The sequence below is a fragment of the Cebus imitator genome, unplaced genomic scaffold, assembly GCF_001604975.1.
Source record: "Cebus imitator isolate Cc_AM_T3 unplaced genomic scaffold, Cebus_imitator-1.0 Scaffold6, whole genome shotgun sequence".
Classification (NCBI taxonomy): domain Eukaryota; kingdom Metazoa; phylum Chordata; class Mammalia; order Primates; family Cebidae; genus Cebus; species Cebus imitator.
Genome location: NW_016107321.1, coordinates 5646634 through 5663004, shown reverse-complemented (window position 1 = coordinate 5663004; position 16371 = coordinate 5646634). Strand labels below are relative to the sequence as shown.

Sequence of the window (16371 nt, the reverse complement as noted above, 5' to 3'; positions counted from 1 at the left end):
AATCATGATTGAATCTAGACAGAGAATAAGGTCCCTTCCCAGAGGGAAGGTGACCTAGAAAACAGCTCAAGCCTGCTTTTTCATTTCAGGAGCATCATATGAGTAACAACTAGGTAGGACCTGTGAGCTGTGTTAGGGAAGCACATTGATTTGGATGCTAAAGAATCACAGAATATTTTTTCCTGGATATTTTTGTGCAGACTCTAAAGAATGTGTGGAAAATGGACTTTGCTTCTCAAGTGTGGCCAGAGAGCAATGGTTATAATGTGGATGCAGAAGATGGTTCTTTTTTCTAAAGTCAGGAAAACCTAACTATAAATAAAAGAGGCCCTCATCCTAAATGCCTTCCTGTCAACATTTTGTTAGTAATTCCACACTGGAGAATGCTTCTTTTGATGGCCTATAGTGGAAAGAGCAATGCATTTGCAGGTGGAGTATCAGGGTTTGCCTCCTGGCTATGATGTCTCCTAACTGTATGAACATTGGCTAGACACAGAGCCTTAGTTTCTGCCTCTGTAAAATGGGCATAATAATGTGTCTCCCTTGGTGATGGTTCACGTGGATGAATGAGTGCACACTTTGTGAGTTGCAGAGCACCACATCCTTATGAAGAAAACCACAAAGCCTTATCAGTCACTTATTTACAGTTAGAAGGAGGTGATTGGATCCCTGAAGAAAGGCTTGTGGGTGGTGAGAAGGTGCAGTATGAAAGGGCATGATGTGTCTGGGTAGGTGCCTGAGACGGAGACGTGCCCATGAGGGAAAGGGGCGGGGGTCACCTCCGGCCAGCTGTCTACTTCATCACTGCCTCCAGCCAGTCACGTTGCACAGATGGCAAAACCCTCACCAGCTGGCAGCTGGTGCAGATGTCTTCATAGGTGACCACAGGTCTGTGCTCCATTTATGGACCAGGTACACAAGTGGGGTTCATTATGAGTCTACTGAACAAATAATGAATGCCCCCATTTCCAGAGTGAATGCCTGTCTGTCCTCATGCTACCTGAGGCACTAGGGGCTTGAGTGGCACGCCCTGTACACACCAGCATGGGCTCAGGGGGGCAGCTCTGCAGTGCTCACGGACTAGCCGTTGTGGTCTGCTCTTGACAAGAGGCTGGGAGTCAGAAAAATGCATCCTGGGAAGGTGGCCAGACATATGTTTTTCTAGCTTAATGCCGGGCCAACTTTTAAAACTGCCAACTGCAACTTGCAGACGACAGTTTGAGCTCTTGTTCCACTCGGATTTACTAACGTCTCCTCCCCAAACTGTGCTCTTTTTAATTCCACAGGATTAACGCAATTAGAATGAACGTACCCCGATGTCTGCCTATGGGAAGCACACATAGGGTTAAAAATTTCCTTGGCGGAAAAATAAGTAAAGTAAAGGAAGTGTTGGGCAACATTCATAAAACTTCCGTTAAGCTCTATGGCCTGAAGATCACAGCACTTGTCACACTGGATTGTGGTCGTTTTCATTTGTTTTTTTTTTTTGTGTATATGTTGCATTTGATTGTGAGCTCTTTGAAGCATGGGCTGTGTCTTAGTCACATTTGCACCCCCAGATTCTACCACATGGTCTGGAACAAACATAGGGGTTCAACAAAGGATGTATAAAGGAATAGATGAATGATTTCTCCTGTTCCCACTGACAAGCGGTAGTTGGCAGAATTGGAATACCTTCTTCCATGTGTGGAATGTGAGAAGGATTGACCTAGGCCATTGGACAGAAACTCAGAACACAAATCTGTGTGGTTTTTTATTTAATCATGCCAGCTGTCTATATGTGAGTGTCTGGTGTCTGACATCTTAATCCCTTATGTTTCACTAATTGACAGTAGATTTGTACAACAGAAGAGAATTGCCTTCGCGCTGGCTTGCAGTGGAAACACGTTAGAAGTTCTGTGCAGAGGAAGTGTGTTTCGGGCAATTATGGACTCACAGCAGGGCTTTTTAAGAAGGACCATTTCATTCCTGCATCTCTGAAACCCTAAGAACATGAATGATGTAACATTGAGGTCTCATGTAGTTGTTTGCTAAGAGGGATTGGTCCCTATCTGGATGGTACGGAAGTGTCTCTGATAAATCTGCACTGGACATGGGGCGTACAAAACAGACCTTTATTTGTCCTCTCTCCCTTGATCCTCTAGTTTTAATGAACACAAAAGAGAGGGAGAGGACCTTCTGAGTGTCATGTGGTGGAGAGAGATGTGCCCTTGAGGCCAGAGGCTCAGATTGGACTCCCAGGCTCACCAGTTAAAGGGCTAAGCACTTAGCACACAATCTCTTGGAGCCTTGGTTTTCTCCTGCAAAATCAGAATAGTGCCTCTAAAGTTGTTGTGAGAATCAGAACAGAATGAATACTGTTCAAAAAAAGTAGTAAAGCATTATTGTATTATTTTATTTTATTCCCAGTGAGAAGCTACTTCTATCATCCTTCTCCCAGGGCAAGGTGAAATTGAGACGGCAGTGTCTACCTGCCTGCCTCTGGTTTCTTTTCCCTTTTCCCTCTGTTCATAGACTCCTGGGGACTTATGTGCTCCTCCAGATCTGCTCTGTCTGGTGTATTGAGCTCCCCACAATCACCACGAGCGCTGTAGGTACACTCTCTTTTGTTCTCCTATGTAGTCTTCTAAAAGCACATCACTATTGTGTAATGGGTGTTGTGTCATGTCCTGCTGCAGTCAAAATATGCAGATATATTCAAATGCAGTGCTTAAAAAGGAATTAAAGAGCCACGTGAACCAAATTGGAGACTGAACGAAATCTGATGTCAGATGAATAATATGAGACACACACTTTCAAAACTCGACTTCAGTTTGTACGGAAAGGCCATTTGAATTTGCTTCCCATTTATCCATATGAAACACAAGAGTGGCATTTTAATTTACCCTGTCACATAGGAATGTCATAACAGTGTGTATAAAGAGTGCTGAACTCCTTGGATGTACGATTACTTTAAAAATAACTAGAACCAGAAATAGTGTATATGAACATAGGCTGATCTGTAAAACCAGGAAAAAAAAGCCGCAGAACTAAGGCAGGCTAATAAGGCATCGATTTTAATGACTGGTCATCGAGCCTCAAAGCAACCTCTGCTCTGTTTGGTTTGGATGAACTTTTATTCTTTTTTAGAAGCAACAATCAGGAGATCAGGAAATTATGTGAAAAAATAGTAAAATCTTAAAATCTTTCACAGGACAACAGTATTGACAGAGTGGACTCAAAACTGACAAGAAGGAAGAAAACTTGAGTGTGCTTCTATTTTTGAGATGACCATGTTCAGGACAGATGACTGACTCCTAGCTCCGTTTTCTTAAGATTTTTTAAACCTAAAGGTAATTATACCTTAAAAGTCCCTTTTATGACATTGTTGATTAAACGTGCACTCTCAAATTTGTAATGAAATCAGAATCAGGACTGGTAAGTGTTAGTAATTTCATTTAATATCAAACAGCCCATGGTTGAGGGTTCCGAAACTCTAAGATTGGAAGTAATTTTACGTTATGCTTCACTCTGAAATGTACCCCTAAGAAAGCTGCTCTGGTAAGTATCATTCTGGGGAGGAACATAAGCGCATATGCATCTCATGAGGATGCAGGGAAGGAAACTGGTATCTGATGAGCTTTCACTGTGTGCCTCTACAAATTATGGCATGCGATTAGTTCATTAAAACAAAATTAACGAGTGACATCCTGAAATTACAGAAGTCCCAGTGGAGAGTTAATGAGCAGCGTGAGAATAGTGTGACTTGGTATATTGAAAATCCTCTTTTTCTCCACATCCAATGAGTCAGAAAACTACCTGAGCCGTATCTTTAAGATGCATCGAGAACCTCGTTGGTTCTCATGCCCCGCTGCTATCCGTCATGTCCAAGTACTGTCTTGCCTCAGTGGGATTGTAAGAGCCTGTTTACCTGTGTCTCCTCTGATCAGAATTCTCCAGTGTCGCCCTTCACCTTTTGGAGAGAAAGCCTAAACCCTTCCTGCAGCCTGTAAGGTCCTCTCTGCTGCCTCCCTTCCGCCTCTTGTAACTTACTCCTGCCATTCATCTGCTTTTCATCACTGCCAATCCTCAGGGTCTAGAGCAGTGTCGGGCATAGAGTAGATCACAATAAGTATTTGCTGAATGAATGAATGAATGGCAATTAACCTCAGCATTTCCTGGATGTTACTTTGTGTTTGGTTCTGTGATGGCCTCTTCTGGGTGACAGATTAGCAATAAAGATAAATCTTGTCCTCTTAAGAATAGGGGGGAGTGCACTAGCCAAGACTCATTGCTTGTACAAAATAGACATCTCATTCCAAGTTAGCAAAAGGGAATGTGCTGTCCCCAGAACCAGCATTCAGAAGCGCACGGGTGAGGCTGGAGCCCAGGACTCTCACAACTGCCTGGCGCTTTCCTTCCTCGTTGGCCGTTCTCTATGCATGGCTTCCTTCTCTCTGGCTGGTATCCCTCAAGGATGGAGACAGAGCCACAGGCCCATCCTGGCTGCTGCACTGGTGTCCTGTGGCTGCTGTAACAAATAATTACAAACAGGGGTGGGTGGCTTAAACAACAGAAGTTTCCTCTCTCAGTCTTGGAGACCAGAAGTCTGAAATCATTTCCACTGGACTGAAGTCTAACATAGGCACTGGGGGAGCCTCTTCCAGCCTCTGGTGGCTGCCAGCATCCCTTGGCTATGGGTGCATTGCTCCCATGGCTGCCCCTGTCCTCACCTGGATTTCTCTTGCGTGTGTCAAATCTCCCTCTCCTCTGTTTTATAAGTTACATACATGACTGCATTAGGGCCCACCCCAATAATCCACGATAATGTCTCCATCTCAAAATTCTTAATCACTTTTTAATAAACCATGTAAAGTGATATTCACAGGGCCAGGGACTAGGACAGGAATACCTTTTGAGAGGGCTGTGTTTCAGCCTGCCGCAGATGCCATTCTTCCAAATCCATGAATAATGGGAGAAAAAGACCTTTCCATCAGTCTCTGTTAGAAGAGTCCTGCCTCTGAGTGACCCTATCTAGGCCACTGCAGAGCCCTGAGCCACTGGGGAAGTGGGGCTTTGGGAAGGAGTGGGAGTAAGGAAGGGGCCTGTCACTTCGTTATAGTTGGGCAGGGAGCCACTATTCCCCCATAATAGGCAGAGCCTGGTGGCTGCTGGTGAGACAGAAACCACACAGCTCCATGTGGGGAAACATGACAATATAAGGGAGTAATGCCGGAAAGCATGTGTTTGGGCTGGGCGCTGTGGCTCACCCCTGTAATTCCAGCACTTTAGGAGGCTAAGGTGGGCGGATCACATGAGCTGAGGTGTACGACACCAGCGTCGACAATACAGAAACCCCCTGCCTAAAAAAAAAAAAAAAAAAAAAAAAAATGAGCTGGGCATGATGGCTGGAACCTGTATTTCCAGCTACTTAGGAGGCTGAGGCAGGAGAATCGCTTGAGCCCAGGATGTGGAGGCTGCAGTGAGCCGAGATGGCACCATTGTACCACTCCGGCCTAAGCGGCAGAGGCAGAGGGAGACCCTGTCTCAAAAAACAAACAAGCAGTATGTCTTTAAATAGTAAAATGCTTGCAAACTTTAAGGGCCATAGAACTCACCGAGCTGGAAAGATTAATAAAGAAGAACCATCGCTGGGAAGCGGGAGAGTTTTCTGGAAAGGAAGGCGGTAGGTTTATGCCTTTCCTGGATGCGCAAAATCAGAGATATTGTATTTCCAGTTTTCATCTATTTACAATTAATCTAGCATTTTTTTTTTCCTCTCTCGCTCTGCAGAACACAAATCCTGTCAAGTTTTGGGTTGTCCCGAGGGACAGCTGACACAGCGCTGGGTGGCAAGTTCAGCCGGGTCAGCTCTGCGAGGACACCAGTCCGCGGACAGCAGCACGTGGCGCCCAGGACCCGGCCTTCCTAGCGCTCCGGTCACTGCCGCCTCCAGGGGCGCTCCGAGCCCGCCTGGAGGGCGGCGAGGCTTCCAGGCTGGGAGGAGGAATAGAGAGACGTGGGGCAGCGTGAAAATTACAGAAACGGGAAAGGCGAGGTCAGCTGAGTCCGTGGCCTGGGCAACAAAGCGCACCGAAAACGGTCCCTTTTCGACAGGCATGGTGCGCGCCCCAGAAATGACAGCCAGACGCAGCAGGGTCTCAGGACGCTGAAAACCCCTGACGTGGGAGCGCTGGGTGCGGGTAGGGACGTGGAAGGACCGGGCTGGCCACAGGACGATAGCGCTGCGGGCGGGGTGAGGGGTCCTGGCCCGGGTCCCCACAAAGGGCATTCCTGGGCGCGATGGGCGACTTCCCCAGCCAGAAAATGAGAGGGTTAGACGAGGGGAGGAACTTCCCCAGCCACTTGGCCCGGCACAGCAACCGCCGAAAGTTCAGAGCCACTCAGTCAGTCCGGGGCGCCCCGGCCCCTACGCCTTGCGCTCCGCCCGCCTCCGGCCCTGGTCCCGCCGCCCCCATAGCCGGGGTCGCCCCCACCGGCCCCTCCGGCCCCGGCCCCGCCTGCCGGCAGGGGGCGCCCGAACGCGGCTAAAAGACGCGGCGGGAGGTCGGCGGCCTCAGTGGTGGAGCGCGGCTGCCGGTGCGCGGCCGGGAGCGATCGCCGCAGGGCCGGGGCGCGGCAGGCACAGCGCAGAGCGCGCAGAACAGACGGACGGCGGCGCCTCCGCGCTCCCCAGACTCCGGCCAGCGCCCCCTGGCCAGCCGCGAGCACCCAGCCCCGGCCCAGCCCGGGCTCCCGATGGCCCCCGAGGCTGGGGCGCCCCTGCGCGCGCCGCGCCAGCTGCCCTGGGCGGCGCTGCTGCTCGTGGCCGCGCTGCTCCCCGTCGCCTCCTCGGCGGGGGCCCCAGGTACGCGCCGCGCCCGGCCAGGCCCCCGGCTCTCCTCTGCTTCCCGGGACTCCGCCTGCCCTGGGGCCCCGCTGTCCCGCTCCGCGCTGGCTGCTCTTCGTGTCACTAACCTGTGCGTCCTCGTCACTCGCGGGTCGGGGCATTTGGCGCCCTGCGTGGGAGGCAGGAGCGGGGACGCCTCGGTGCCCGGGGAGCGGAGCGCGCCGGCGTTTAACTTTGCTGTCGCCCTCCCTGGGGTCCGGAGGCTCCAGCCCTCGAAGCGTCCTGGGAGATTCAGGCACAGGGGCGGAGGATGAGGGGCAAAGGGACTTTTGGCGTGCGGGCTGGGGGAATGTCTTTTTTGCCCAGAATTTCCCGGGAGCGTAGGTTCTTTCTTCGCGTTCCCCTCCCGAGGACGCACTCGGGAGACCGGAGGGAGGCAGAGCGGGGCTGTTTTAGAAGGGCGCGGGGAAAGGCTGCGAGCTGCCGCGGGCCGTCGGGTGTCTCTGCGCTCGGGAGGAGCAGCGCTCCAGTGCCAGCCCCGCTCCAGGCGGCAGAGGCCCGCGCGCCCGCGGGAACGTTCAAGCTGGGAGAAAATGTTTGTCTTGAGAGGAGGGAGAGGGAAATGAGAAAGTCGAGTCCAGGGAAGCTCGCCCTTCCCCGACGGCTGAGGTACAGCCAGGATGGATGCTTGCTTTGGGAGCAGTGCTTTTCAGAAAATGCTAGCGAGCTCTTGTCAGATTTCTTGCAAGTTTCCTGCAGAGAGAGACAAGTTTGTGGCGGGGTTTTCATTCCTAAGCCTTTGGCGGCCCTTGTTCCCACCTCCCGTGCAGGCATTTTTAAACTTGAAACTGTGGCTTTTAGGTCATTGGTTTGTAGAACTCCAAGAAGCAGACAATGATTGTCAGATACTATTCCAGTGAGGGCACTTGCTTTAGGATGCTATTTAGTGTCTGTATTGTTCTCTTCGGGGTAAAGGAAGAAAAGTTGGGGGCCACATTGCTCTGTGACTTTTTGGTAGATACATCATCCCAGTGCTTGGTTCAGGTTTCTACCAGGTATTCTGATGCCAATGCCACTTTTTCATAAAGGCAGTGGCTGCCGTAGGGTCTTTTCCTTCCCATTAGTGATCTCTAAGAAAGTATTCACTGACTGTTTTGCACAGTACTTGAGAGGAATAAAACTATTTTAAGTCTTCCAACTTCCCCACCTACAACTCCTGGCTTTTGTTTTTCTAAGTTAAAATCTTCCGAGTGCTGGAAGAGTTTTTGTTTCTGAAAATGGTCTGAAACTGGAACCAGTGCTGCCCTGGCTTTGTGGCGATTCCAGCCTTCTGCCTTTCCGATTCCTCTGCCACCTGCCCGTGGGTTGCACGCGAGTGGGTTCCGAGTAGGGTTGTTTGAGAGAGCTCCCGGAAACCCACCGCGATCTGCACTGTTGCTTCTTTCGTCTTCTGCTCTGTGGATCACTGAGCTGAGGAATGCTGGGGTTGGACCGCTTCCCAGCCCTTCTCTGTACTGTGTTGACGTGGGAGCTGCAGTAAAATGATGAGCAGACTAGAGGTGGGCAAAGGAGGACAAGCACATTTCAGAATAACATCTACCACATTTAAATTAAATAATAGAAGGATAGAAACAGACATAGCAGCCTGTAGATAGCTCCCCATGCTGTGGATGAAATCATGGGGTACATCATTTCTTTCATGGACTCCTTTTGACAGCAACATCATGGGCACACTGCTCCCTCTCTCTGGCTGAATTAATGCATGGACCAAGCGAGCTGCTTGTGTCGAGCCCCACTCCCCCGCCCCCACCTTTTTGGGGCCAGAATCTCTGTAAGGAAGTTACCCAGGACCACATAATAATGACAGACATGATAGCTCCAGAGGGACTTTGTTTAAAGCAGGGCACACTGAAGATCTGAATAAACCCTTCAGCGTACGGTCAATTAAACATAAAACAAAATAAGCAAGCAGTGCCCCCTCTCCCACACGCATCCATCCCTGCAATAGGCTACTATGCAAACATTAAAATTATGATGGGCCTGCTAGTCTGGGATGATCCATTTTTCTAAACACGTGTGGATGAACTCACATATGCACATATTTACAGTGGATATCTTAGGGTGGTTACGGATGATTTTTATTTTCTTCTTCAAAAAAGCTTTTGGAGAATTCTCCCTGTCAAAACTATTTTCAAAGTAATACTGAGATTACTAAGATGCTATTTTCCTTTTTCACAGTTGACATTTGCATTGAGGGTGTAAAAGCTTGATGGGTAAACTGCAAGTGCCTTACTGTGAATCAAGGCAGAGACATCACCATGCTCTTATTGAATTTTGGGGGGGGCCTTTGCAGTTAAAAAATATTTGCTAGTTTCATTAAGAATGCCCTTGATGCCACAGTAAAATTATTAATTTACCAAATCCCTGTATCTTTGAATGTGTGTCTTTTTAATAGTGTAAATAAATGGGAAGGACATATAAGGTACTACTGCTGATGACCAAGTTCATTGGCAACCCGAAGGGGAAGCACTGGTGTGATCACTTGAGCTGTGCATTAAGCTAGCTGATTTTTTTTAATGGAATGTGATATTTACCACAAAGAATGACAACAGACAAACTAGAGTTATTCTGACTTGGGTGTTTGGCAGATGTTTTCTCAAAAATGAACAAAGGGAGCCTGCTACTTCTAGTAAAATAACTGCTATTATTTCTTGGCAGTGATAAAATTTGAGCTTTGAAGTGAAAATTAGAATTTGCCAATTTATTTCCATCACTATAAGCTTGAAATTGTCCGAATATTTACATTTTTTATGTGAGATCAATGGTGATATAAATGAATGTGATTTGTAAATGCCATATTACAAAATGTGTAAACATTTAGCTGATCTGCATAACCAAATAAACCAACAGATCCAAATGACCAGTGTATAGCCTTACAACAATCTTGCATGGGTAAAAGATCTATTCAAAGAGCATGATAACACAATGGATTTTTAATGTAACAAAATATGAAACATTCTTCGTTCAGATTCTAAGAAATGGCTACTTGATGAGTTTTGGTGTAATATCAAAGATTTTTCAAAATCATCCAAAAAGGCTATTGAAATAGTTGCCCAGCTACATATATGGTGAGGCTGGATTTTCTCCAACCAAAACAACATACTGCAATAGATTGAATGCATAAGCAGATTGGAGATATTCTACTAAAAAGATCTGCCAAAATGTAGAAACAATGCCACCCTTCTCACTCATTTCTCTTTGTTTTGGAAAACAGTTATGTTTCATAAGAATATATTTTTATGTCAACATATAATGGTTTATTATTGTTATTTTAAAATAAGTAAGTACATATTTTAGGCTTTTCTCAGTTTTAATTCCCAGTAGATTCAGTAAGGACAGATAAAACCCACAGACATATAACCTCCATGGCATCCTCATAAATTTAAGAGTAGAAGATAATTCAGGCACCAAAATGTCTGAGACACACTGGTATATATGGAAGGAAGTAGGTTAAAAATCAGGGTGCCTGGGCATGAGTGGCAGTGCTGTCCTGCACCCCGGGGCCTTGGGCCAGTCTCTGCTCTGGAATAGACCAATTGAAGGAGACTCCTTCCATCTCTGGAAACCTTTAGAAGCTTTCCTGTGGCTCAACCTGTGTGAGGCTTTTGGGGATTCCCTCTTCCTTCAGTCCTCTTTGAGAGAATGTGGTGAGACCCTCTCACCTTTTATCTGGTATACTGGAGCCTGCCAATGGCAGATGGAAGACCTGTTTGTTCATCAGCTGATCTTGAAAGTTATTCCTGTGGAATCAGAGGTTGTGATAGGATTGCAGAGTGACAATTCACATCCCTGGAAAGTTATCACCAGACACTTCCAGAACATGATCAATGTGCCCTACCAAGACCATTCACATTCATATTTAAGTTCTAAAGACCCACTCCCTGAAAACAGGAGGGGAAGGGGAGTGCATTCATCTCCTTTTGCTGTAACAAACTGCCACACACTTAATGACTTGAAACAATAGAAATGTATTAGCTTTATTGTAGTGCTAGAGATCGGAAGTCCAAAATGGGCCCTACTGGGCTAAAATCAAGGTCTGCATTGGAACTTTAAGGGAGAATCTGTTGCCTTGCTTGCCCTTTCCACCTTCCAGAGGTGCCCACATCCTTGGTTCTGGGGACTAGGACAAGGACATCTTTGGGGGACCATTCTCCCTGCCTCAAGGGATGAGGGTGGGGCAGGGAGTCTGGAAACAAACATTTCGGGAGAGGCTTCATCACCTTTGGCTGATTAAGGAGCAGACCTCTTTTCATTGTCCCCCATGGAACTTGGGGATTCCTTGAGTTATAATTAAACTGTTATCTGGAGCTTTTCATTCAGTTAAAAATAGAGGCATTTAAAGGTATAAAACTAATGGAGAGAAGAGAATATGTGTGTGTATTTATCTACTTGTGAGTGCATAGCGTGCGTCTGTTAGAACACCCATGAAACTGCAAACTTTGGTGACTTCGGGGAGGAGAACTGGGTCGCTGGGGACAGTGGTGGATACTGTTTCATCCATCTCTTTTACCAACTTTTGTGGATGCATGTTAGAGCATTTGGAATCAGGGAGGTATTGGTTATTCACATTCGTGAGCACCCTCTTTTCCTCCTGAATGTTATCCTTGTCTATGAAAAACCTGCATCTTCCCTCGCCCTGGCCGGGACAGCACTTGCGCTCTGAGGCCCTTAGAGGGCGCCCCTGGCCTTCTGGAGGCGAAGCCACCGCCCGCGGGCCCTTCCCTGCGGCCCTGGTTGGAGAGGAGCACTTAGCTGTAGCTGTGGCTTTGTAGAGATGAGCAAATTAGGCCAAACATCCAGCTGTCTGCCTTGCTTCTCCCTTAGTGCTTGCCTTTTGGCAGTTTTTCTGCTCGTTGGCGCTTCCTTCAAATGTTACATTGGAAAGGACAAATCACTCATTAAGAGTCGAAATGGCTGCGTGTTAGCAAATTCAAATAAGCACTGGTGAGAAAGGAAACTGCCTAGACCTTCAGCTGGGGTCAGGAGCCCGGCGGCTGTTGGGATGCGCTGGTGCCTCTGCAGGCCGCCACCAAAGCTGCAGCAGCTGAAAGATAGAGTGAGCCTTTGGGATGTCACAAGGGTGCCAGACTCAGAAACTGCCTCCTTTGCGCTGATGGGTCCCCTCTGACTCTCCTCTCCATCCTCAGGGTCACTTTTTGTATCAAGGGAGGGTAATATTACAATTATAATGTCTAATTATGATGATTATGTAGTATTCTAATTATTATAATAATGCTACCCTTATAAATGTACAAAAATAACTTGAGAGGTGTTTGTGTTAATTACAAAGTAGATGCCGCACACATTTTTTTTTTACTATGGTTTCCTCTCTGTGGAGGAAATGATTTAATTATGGCATTCTCATGCTCTATAAAGTACAGTCGACATAATTCTGTTTTCGGTTTTATGAGGAGTTTTTAGGTGTACATTTTCACTTCCTTTTAATAATAACTGGAAGTTTAAAGTGTTATGGAGTTTACCATTTCTCTCTGTTATTTCATTTAATTTTCGCAGTGACCTTGGGAAGTCAGTAACATTCTCATCTTGCTACGGGGGGAGCTGAGGTCAGAGAGGTTAACTGGTTTTCCCAAAGTCTGTAATCTAATACTTAGTCTTTGGAACCCAGGTCCCACACTCTCCCTGCAGACACCCCTGTTCTGGTTGGTTTAAACATTTATTGTATCCTCTTGTTTTCGTCTCTAGGCTGGGTGTGAGGGTCAGCACTCATGTTTTTGATCTGGTCAGCATGCCTTCCTGAGTTTACTTTTGTAACATTGCTGTTGGCTGTTGAGAAGTGATTCTGCCAGGCACTGAAATGTGTTGAACTCCAGTGGGGCTTAACTTAGGACGGAGTGGCAGTGAATCTAGCCTCTGTTACAAGATGGATTTGGCCCGGGAATATGAGCAGGGTCCTCACTGTGGAAAGCCCCCTTTCCTTGGTGGCTCTGTTAAAACTCGCCTGTCAGCTCCTCGAAGCCGGTGCTCGGTGTCTAACCTGTTACTCAGCTCTTCCCCACTTAACGTCAGGGGCTGTCTGTGAGTGCTTGATCTTTACCATGGGAATCGCAACTTTGAACCTTTGAGGCTGTATTTAACCAGAAGGCTCCCGGAAGTGCCACACCGTGTGCTAAGACATTCAGGTTTGTTTACTGGACCAAAGAACAGTGCTGAGAAACATTAGTGGCTAATGTACACGGTTGACAACTCCCTGTGTCTCACAGAGGTGGGTGAGACTGATGCTCATAGCATTAAAATGTCTTGAACTTCTCTGGAGAAATGTGCCATTTAAGTGCTGGGCTCTGTTTTATTTAGGGACTGTTTCATGGTGCCATGTCCCTTCATCTGGTTTATTAGGTCCTGGCTGAGCCACTGATTTGGCTGTGTGACCTTGAGTGGGTCATAACCCTTTAGGCCTCAGTTTTCTCAGCTGCAAATTGATGGGATTGACCTAGATATTGTGAAGGGCCCTCCAGCTCTAACTTTATGGGAGTCTCCATTTGAAGGATGTCCATTCATTCATTCATTCATTCAGCAAGGGTTACCAGGAGTCAGACAAAGATGCAAAGTCAGATGAACATAGTCCCTGCTGTCAGAGGACACACAGGCAGGAAGGACTGGATTAGGATAAGGCAGACAGGTAATATGTGCTAGGACAGAGGTGCCACAGGTGTCTTGGGGGTGAATTGACTGGGAGGTCAAGGCCAGCTATATTTGAGCTGGGTTTTGAGAAGGGCATAGGCATTAGTTGGGGAAAGATGCTGAGGAAGGACATCTCAGGTGGAGGAGCAGACCACGCTGCATGTGTGAAGGCACATGCGAGGAACCAGGAACGTTCCGGGTCGCTTGTGCTAAGTGCTGCTCTGGGGCAATGGTTGCATTCAGGGTTGGAGGCGTAGGAGGCAGTCAGCTCAAGAAGGTCCTGGGGTTTGACCTGAATCCATAGTGTTGGTGGCCACTGAGGGCTTCTTTTATATTTGCTTACTTGTTTGGGGCTTTCTTTATTACAATATAGACCAATACCTATATTGTGTCACCTCCTGTCTTATCTCATTTGAAGAATCATCTTGGTTCCATGTTTTCTGAAATGGCTCATATGTTCTAGATCAGTGCCATTTTGGAAGGGGCTCCAGGATAGCATGAGTCTCAAGTATTCCCATGTTGGCAGTCTGGTAGGATTGGTTTATAGTGCAGGTCTTGAATAGTTGAGTATAGTGGCTTTGGGGTCGGGGTGGGTCTGTGGCAGAATTCAGTGTGGTTCCCAAGGAAAGGCCTTGTGTAATTTTAGGAGTTCATGTGTGGGGAGTGGTAAGTAACTTGGCTTAAAGAGGAAATGAATGGGCCAGGTGCAGTGGTGCATGCTTGTAATCCCAGCACTTTGGGAGACCGAGGTGGGCAGATCTCGAGGTCAGGAGTTCAAGACTAGCCTGACCAACATGGTGACACCCTGTCTCTACTAAAAATACAAAAATTAGCTGGGTGTGGTGGTGCATGCCTGTAATCCCAGCTGCTGAGGAGGCTGAGGCAGAAGAATCACTTGAACCTGGAAGTTAGAGGTTGCAATGAGCCGAGATCATGCCACTGCATTCCAGCCTGGGCAACAGAGCAGGAATCCATCTAAAAAAAGAAAAGAGGAAATGAATTGACATAATTTATTGAAACTTCTACTAAATCTGCAAACAGAGTGGAGATGAGCACGGGCTGCCCTTGAAGAAGTGTGAATAGTGGGTACTTGAAGCACTAGCACTGTGGCTGCAGTTAGCTAGCATTTTAATAAAGTATCTGAGAAGGGTGTGCAGCGACGTCTCCCCGTTTGTCATGACCCCACATTTGTCTGGAGATAAAGCCCCAGCCACAGTCACTTATGGCGGAACTCAAGGAGGTGGATGGGGTGTTACAGGTGTGGACAGGTTTGGTGTCCTAGGAGCTCAGGAGAAGCCACTCTAGCCAGACAGGGGAGAGCAGGACCCAGGGCAGACGGGCTCACTGTGAGCCCATTCTGAAGAATCAGGAGGAGAAGCTTCTTTTGACAAAAGCACCATGAAATTTGTGGTACTCTGTCAGAGAGTGGGGAAAGCCGCCACGGTGGCACAGACTCACATATAAAATAAAACCCCGTGCAGAGAAGGCTCGCCCTCCAGTGATGGATGTGTGCTGGCGATGACGTGTCAGCCACACTTAGAGGACAGAAAGCTTAGGTGTGCCCTTCACAGAGAAGCCAGCGTGCTGTGTTTACTTCAGTGCACATCATGGAAAGCTTTCAGTGATGAGTTCTCACAGCCGATTCTGGTGTGCCCATTCCCACCCCCAGACATAAGGGTTGGGGTTTCGGACTTCACTATAGGCTTAAATGCTATTTTCCAAAAAATGTTTTAAAAAAGTTTTAATTTTGAGATAGTCATAGATTTCTGTGCAGTGATAAGAAGCATGAACATTGTCAGGATCAACATGGAATCACTTGTGCTAAAAACCCTGACAGAGCCAGGAAAGGCCAGGAAGGGAGGGTTCTCATGCACGAATGTCTGGTTCCAAGAACTCTCGCCAAAGACTGAAAAATTGCAAGCCTGCAAAAGGCCATGACAACCTGACATCTCCCCAGCAACTTCCTGTCCATCTTCAGACTGGCGCTACCCTCTTCATTGATCCTTGTATTTAAGGATAATTACCTCAAGACAATCACTGTCTTCTTTATTTTCCCTTTAAAAGCCTTTGTCTTCCTTTAACTCCCTGAATATGCATATAGTTCACCATGGCATACAAATTCCCACTGCAATACACACTCCTAAATCAACATCATTTTCTCCTGGAGTCTCCCTCTCTGTTGTTTCGGTTGACAGAAGCAAGGTGGACGTACCATGCACCCTCCACCAGCTTCCCCTAAAGGCGGCATTTGTGTAGCTGGAAGGTGGCAACCCAGCCAGGACAGTGAAGACGCAAGACCGTTCTGTGAGAAAGCCCTGGAGCTACCTAATGGAGCCACATTTACCTCCCTTCCTCCCATCCACCCCAGACAAATCTGTTCTCCCATTTTATAATTTAGTCATTTCAAGAATGTCATATAAATGCAGTTCTACACTGTCACCTTTTGGGATTGGCCAAAGCCTATTTTTAAAAAGTATTTTGCCCATTCTGCTTGTGATCACTGCAGTTAGCTTGCAAGTGGTTTTTTTTTTTTTTGTAAACGGAGAAGTCCTGGCATGCAATTTGGCATCTCAGGGAAGTGCGGCCACCACCCTGGTGCAAGCCATATTACCTGGATTTTTGCGGTGACCTCTCCATAGTCTCGCTGCTCCTGTCCCCTCCCAGAGCACTCCAGTCTCAGGACAGCAGTTGCAGTGAGTCTAATGATGCACAATGTCACAGAACCTTCCAGTAGTTCCCCAACTCCCTCAGATACAAACCAGGGTCCCAACACATTTTCCAGACTATGCATCATCTTTTCCACAGCACGTCCTTCTTCGCCGTCTGCCATCTGCTTTGGCCCC

General features: G+C 47.4%; 1 protein-coding gene across 2 annotated transcripts in view; it reads left to right on the top strand.

Annotated features, from left to right (window-relative positions):
* Positions 1-6723: 6723 nt before the first annotated feature.
* Positions 6724-16371, top strand: part of FNDC1 (fibronectin type III domain containing 1) — a 109143-nt gene continuing 99495 nt past the window's right edge. For both annotated transcript variants that reach the window (XM_037741818.1, XM_037741826.1), the window contains exon 1: positions 6724-6847. In XM_037741818.1, coding sequence (XP_037597746.1) covers positions 6739-6847 — 109 coding nt within the window. In that variant the 5' untranslated portion in view covers positions 6724-6738. The remainder of the gene's footprint in view (positions 6848-16371) is intronic.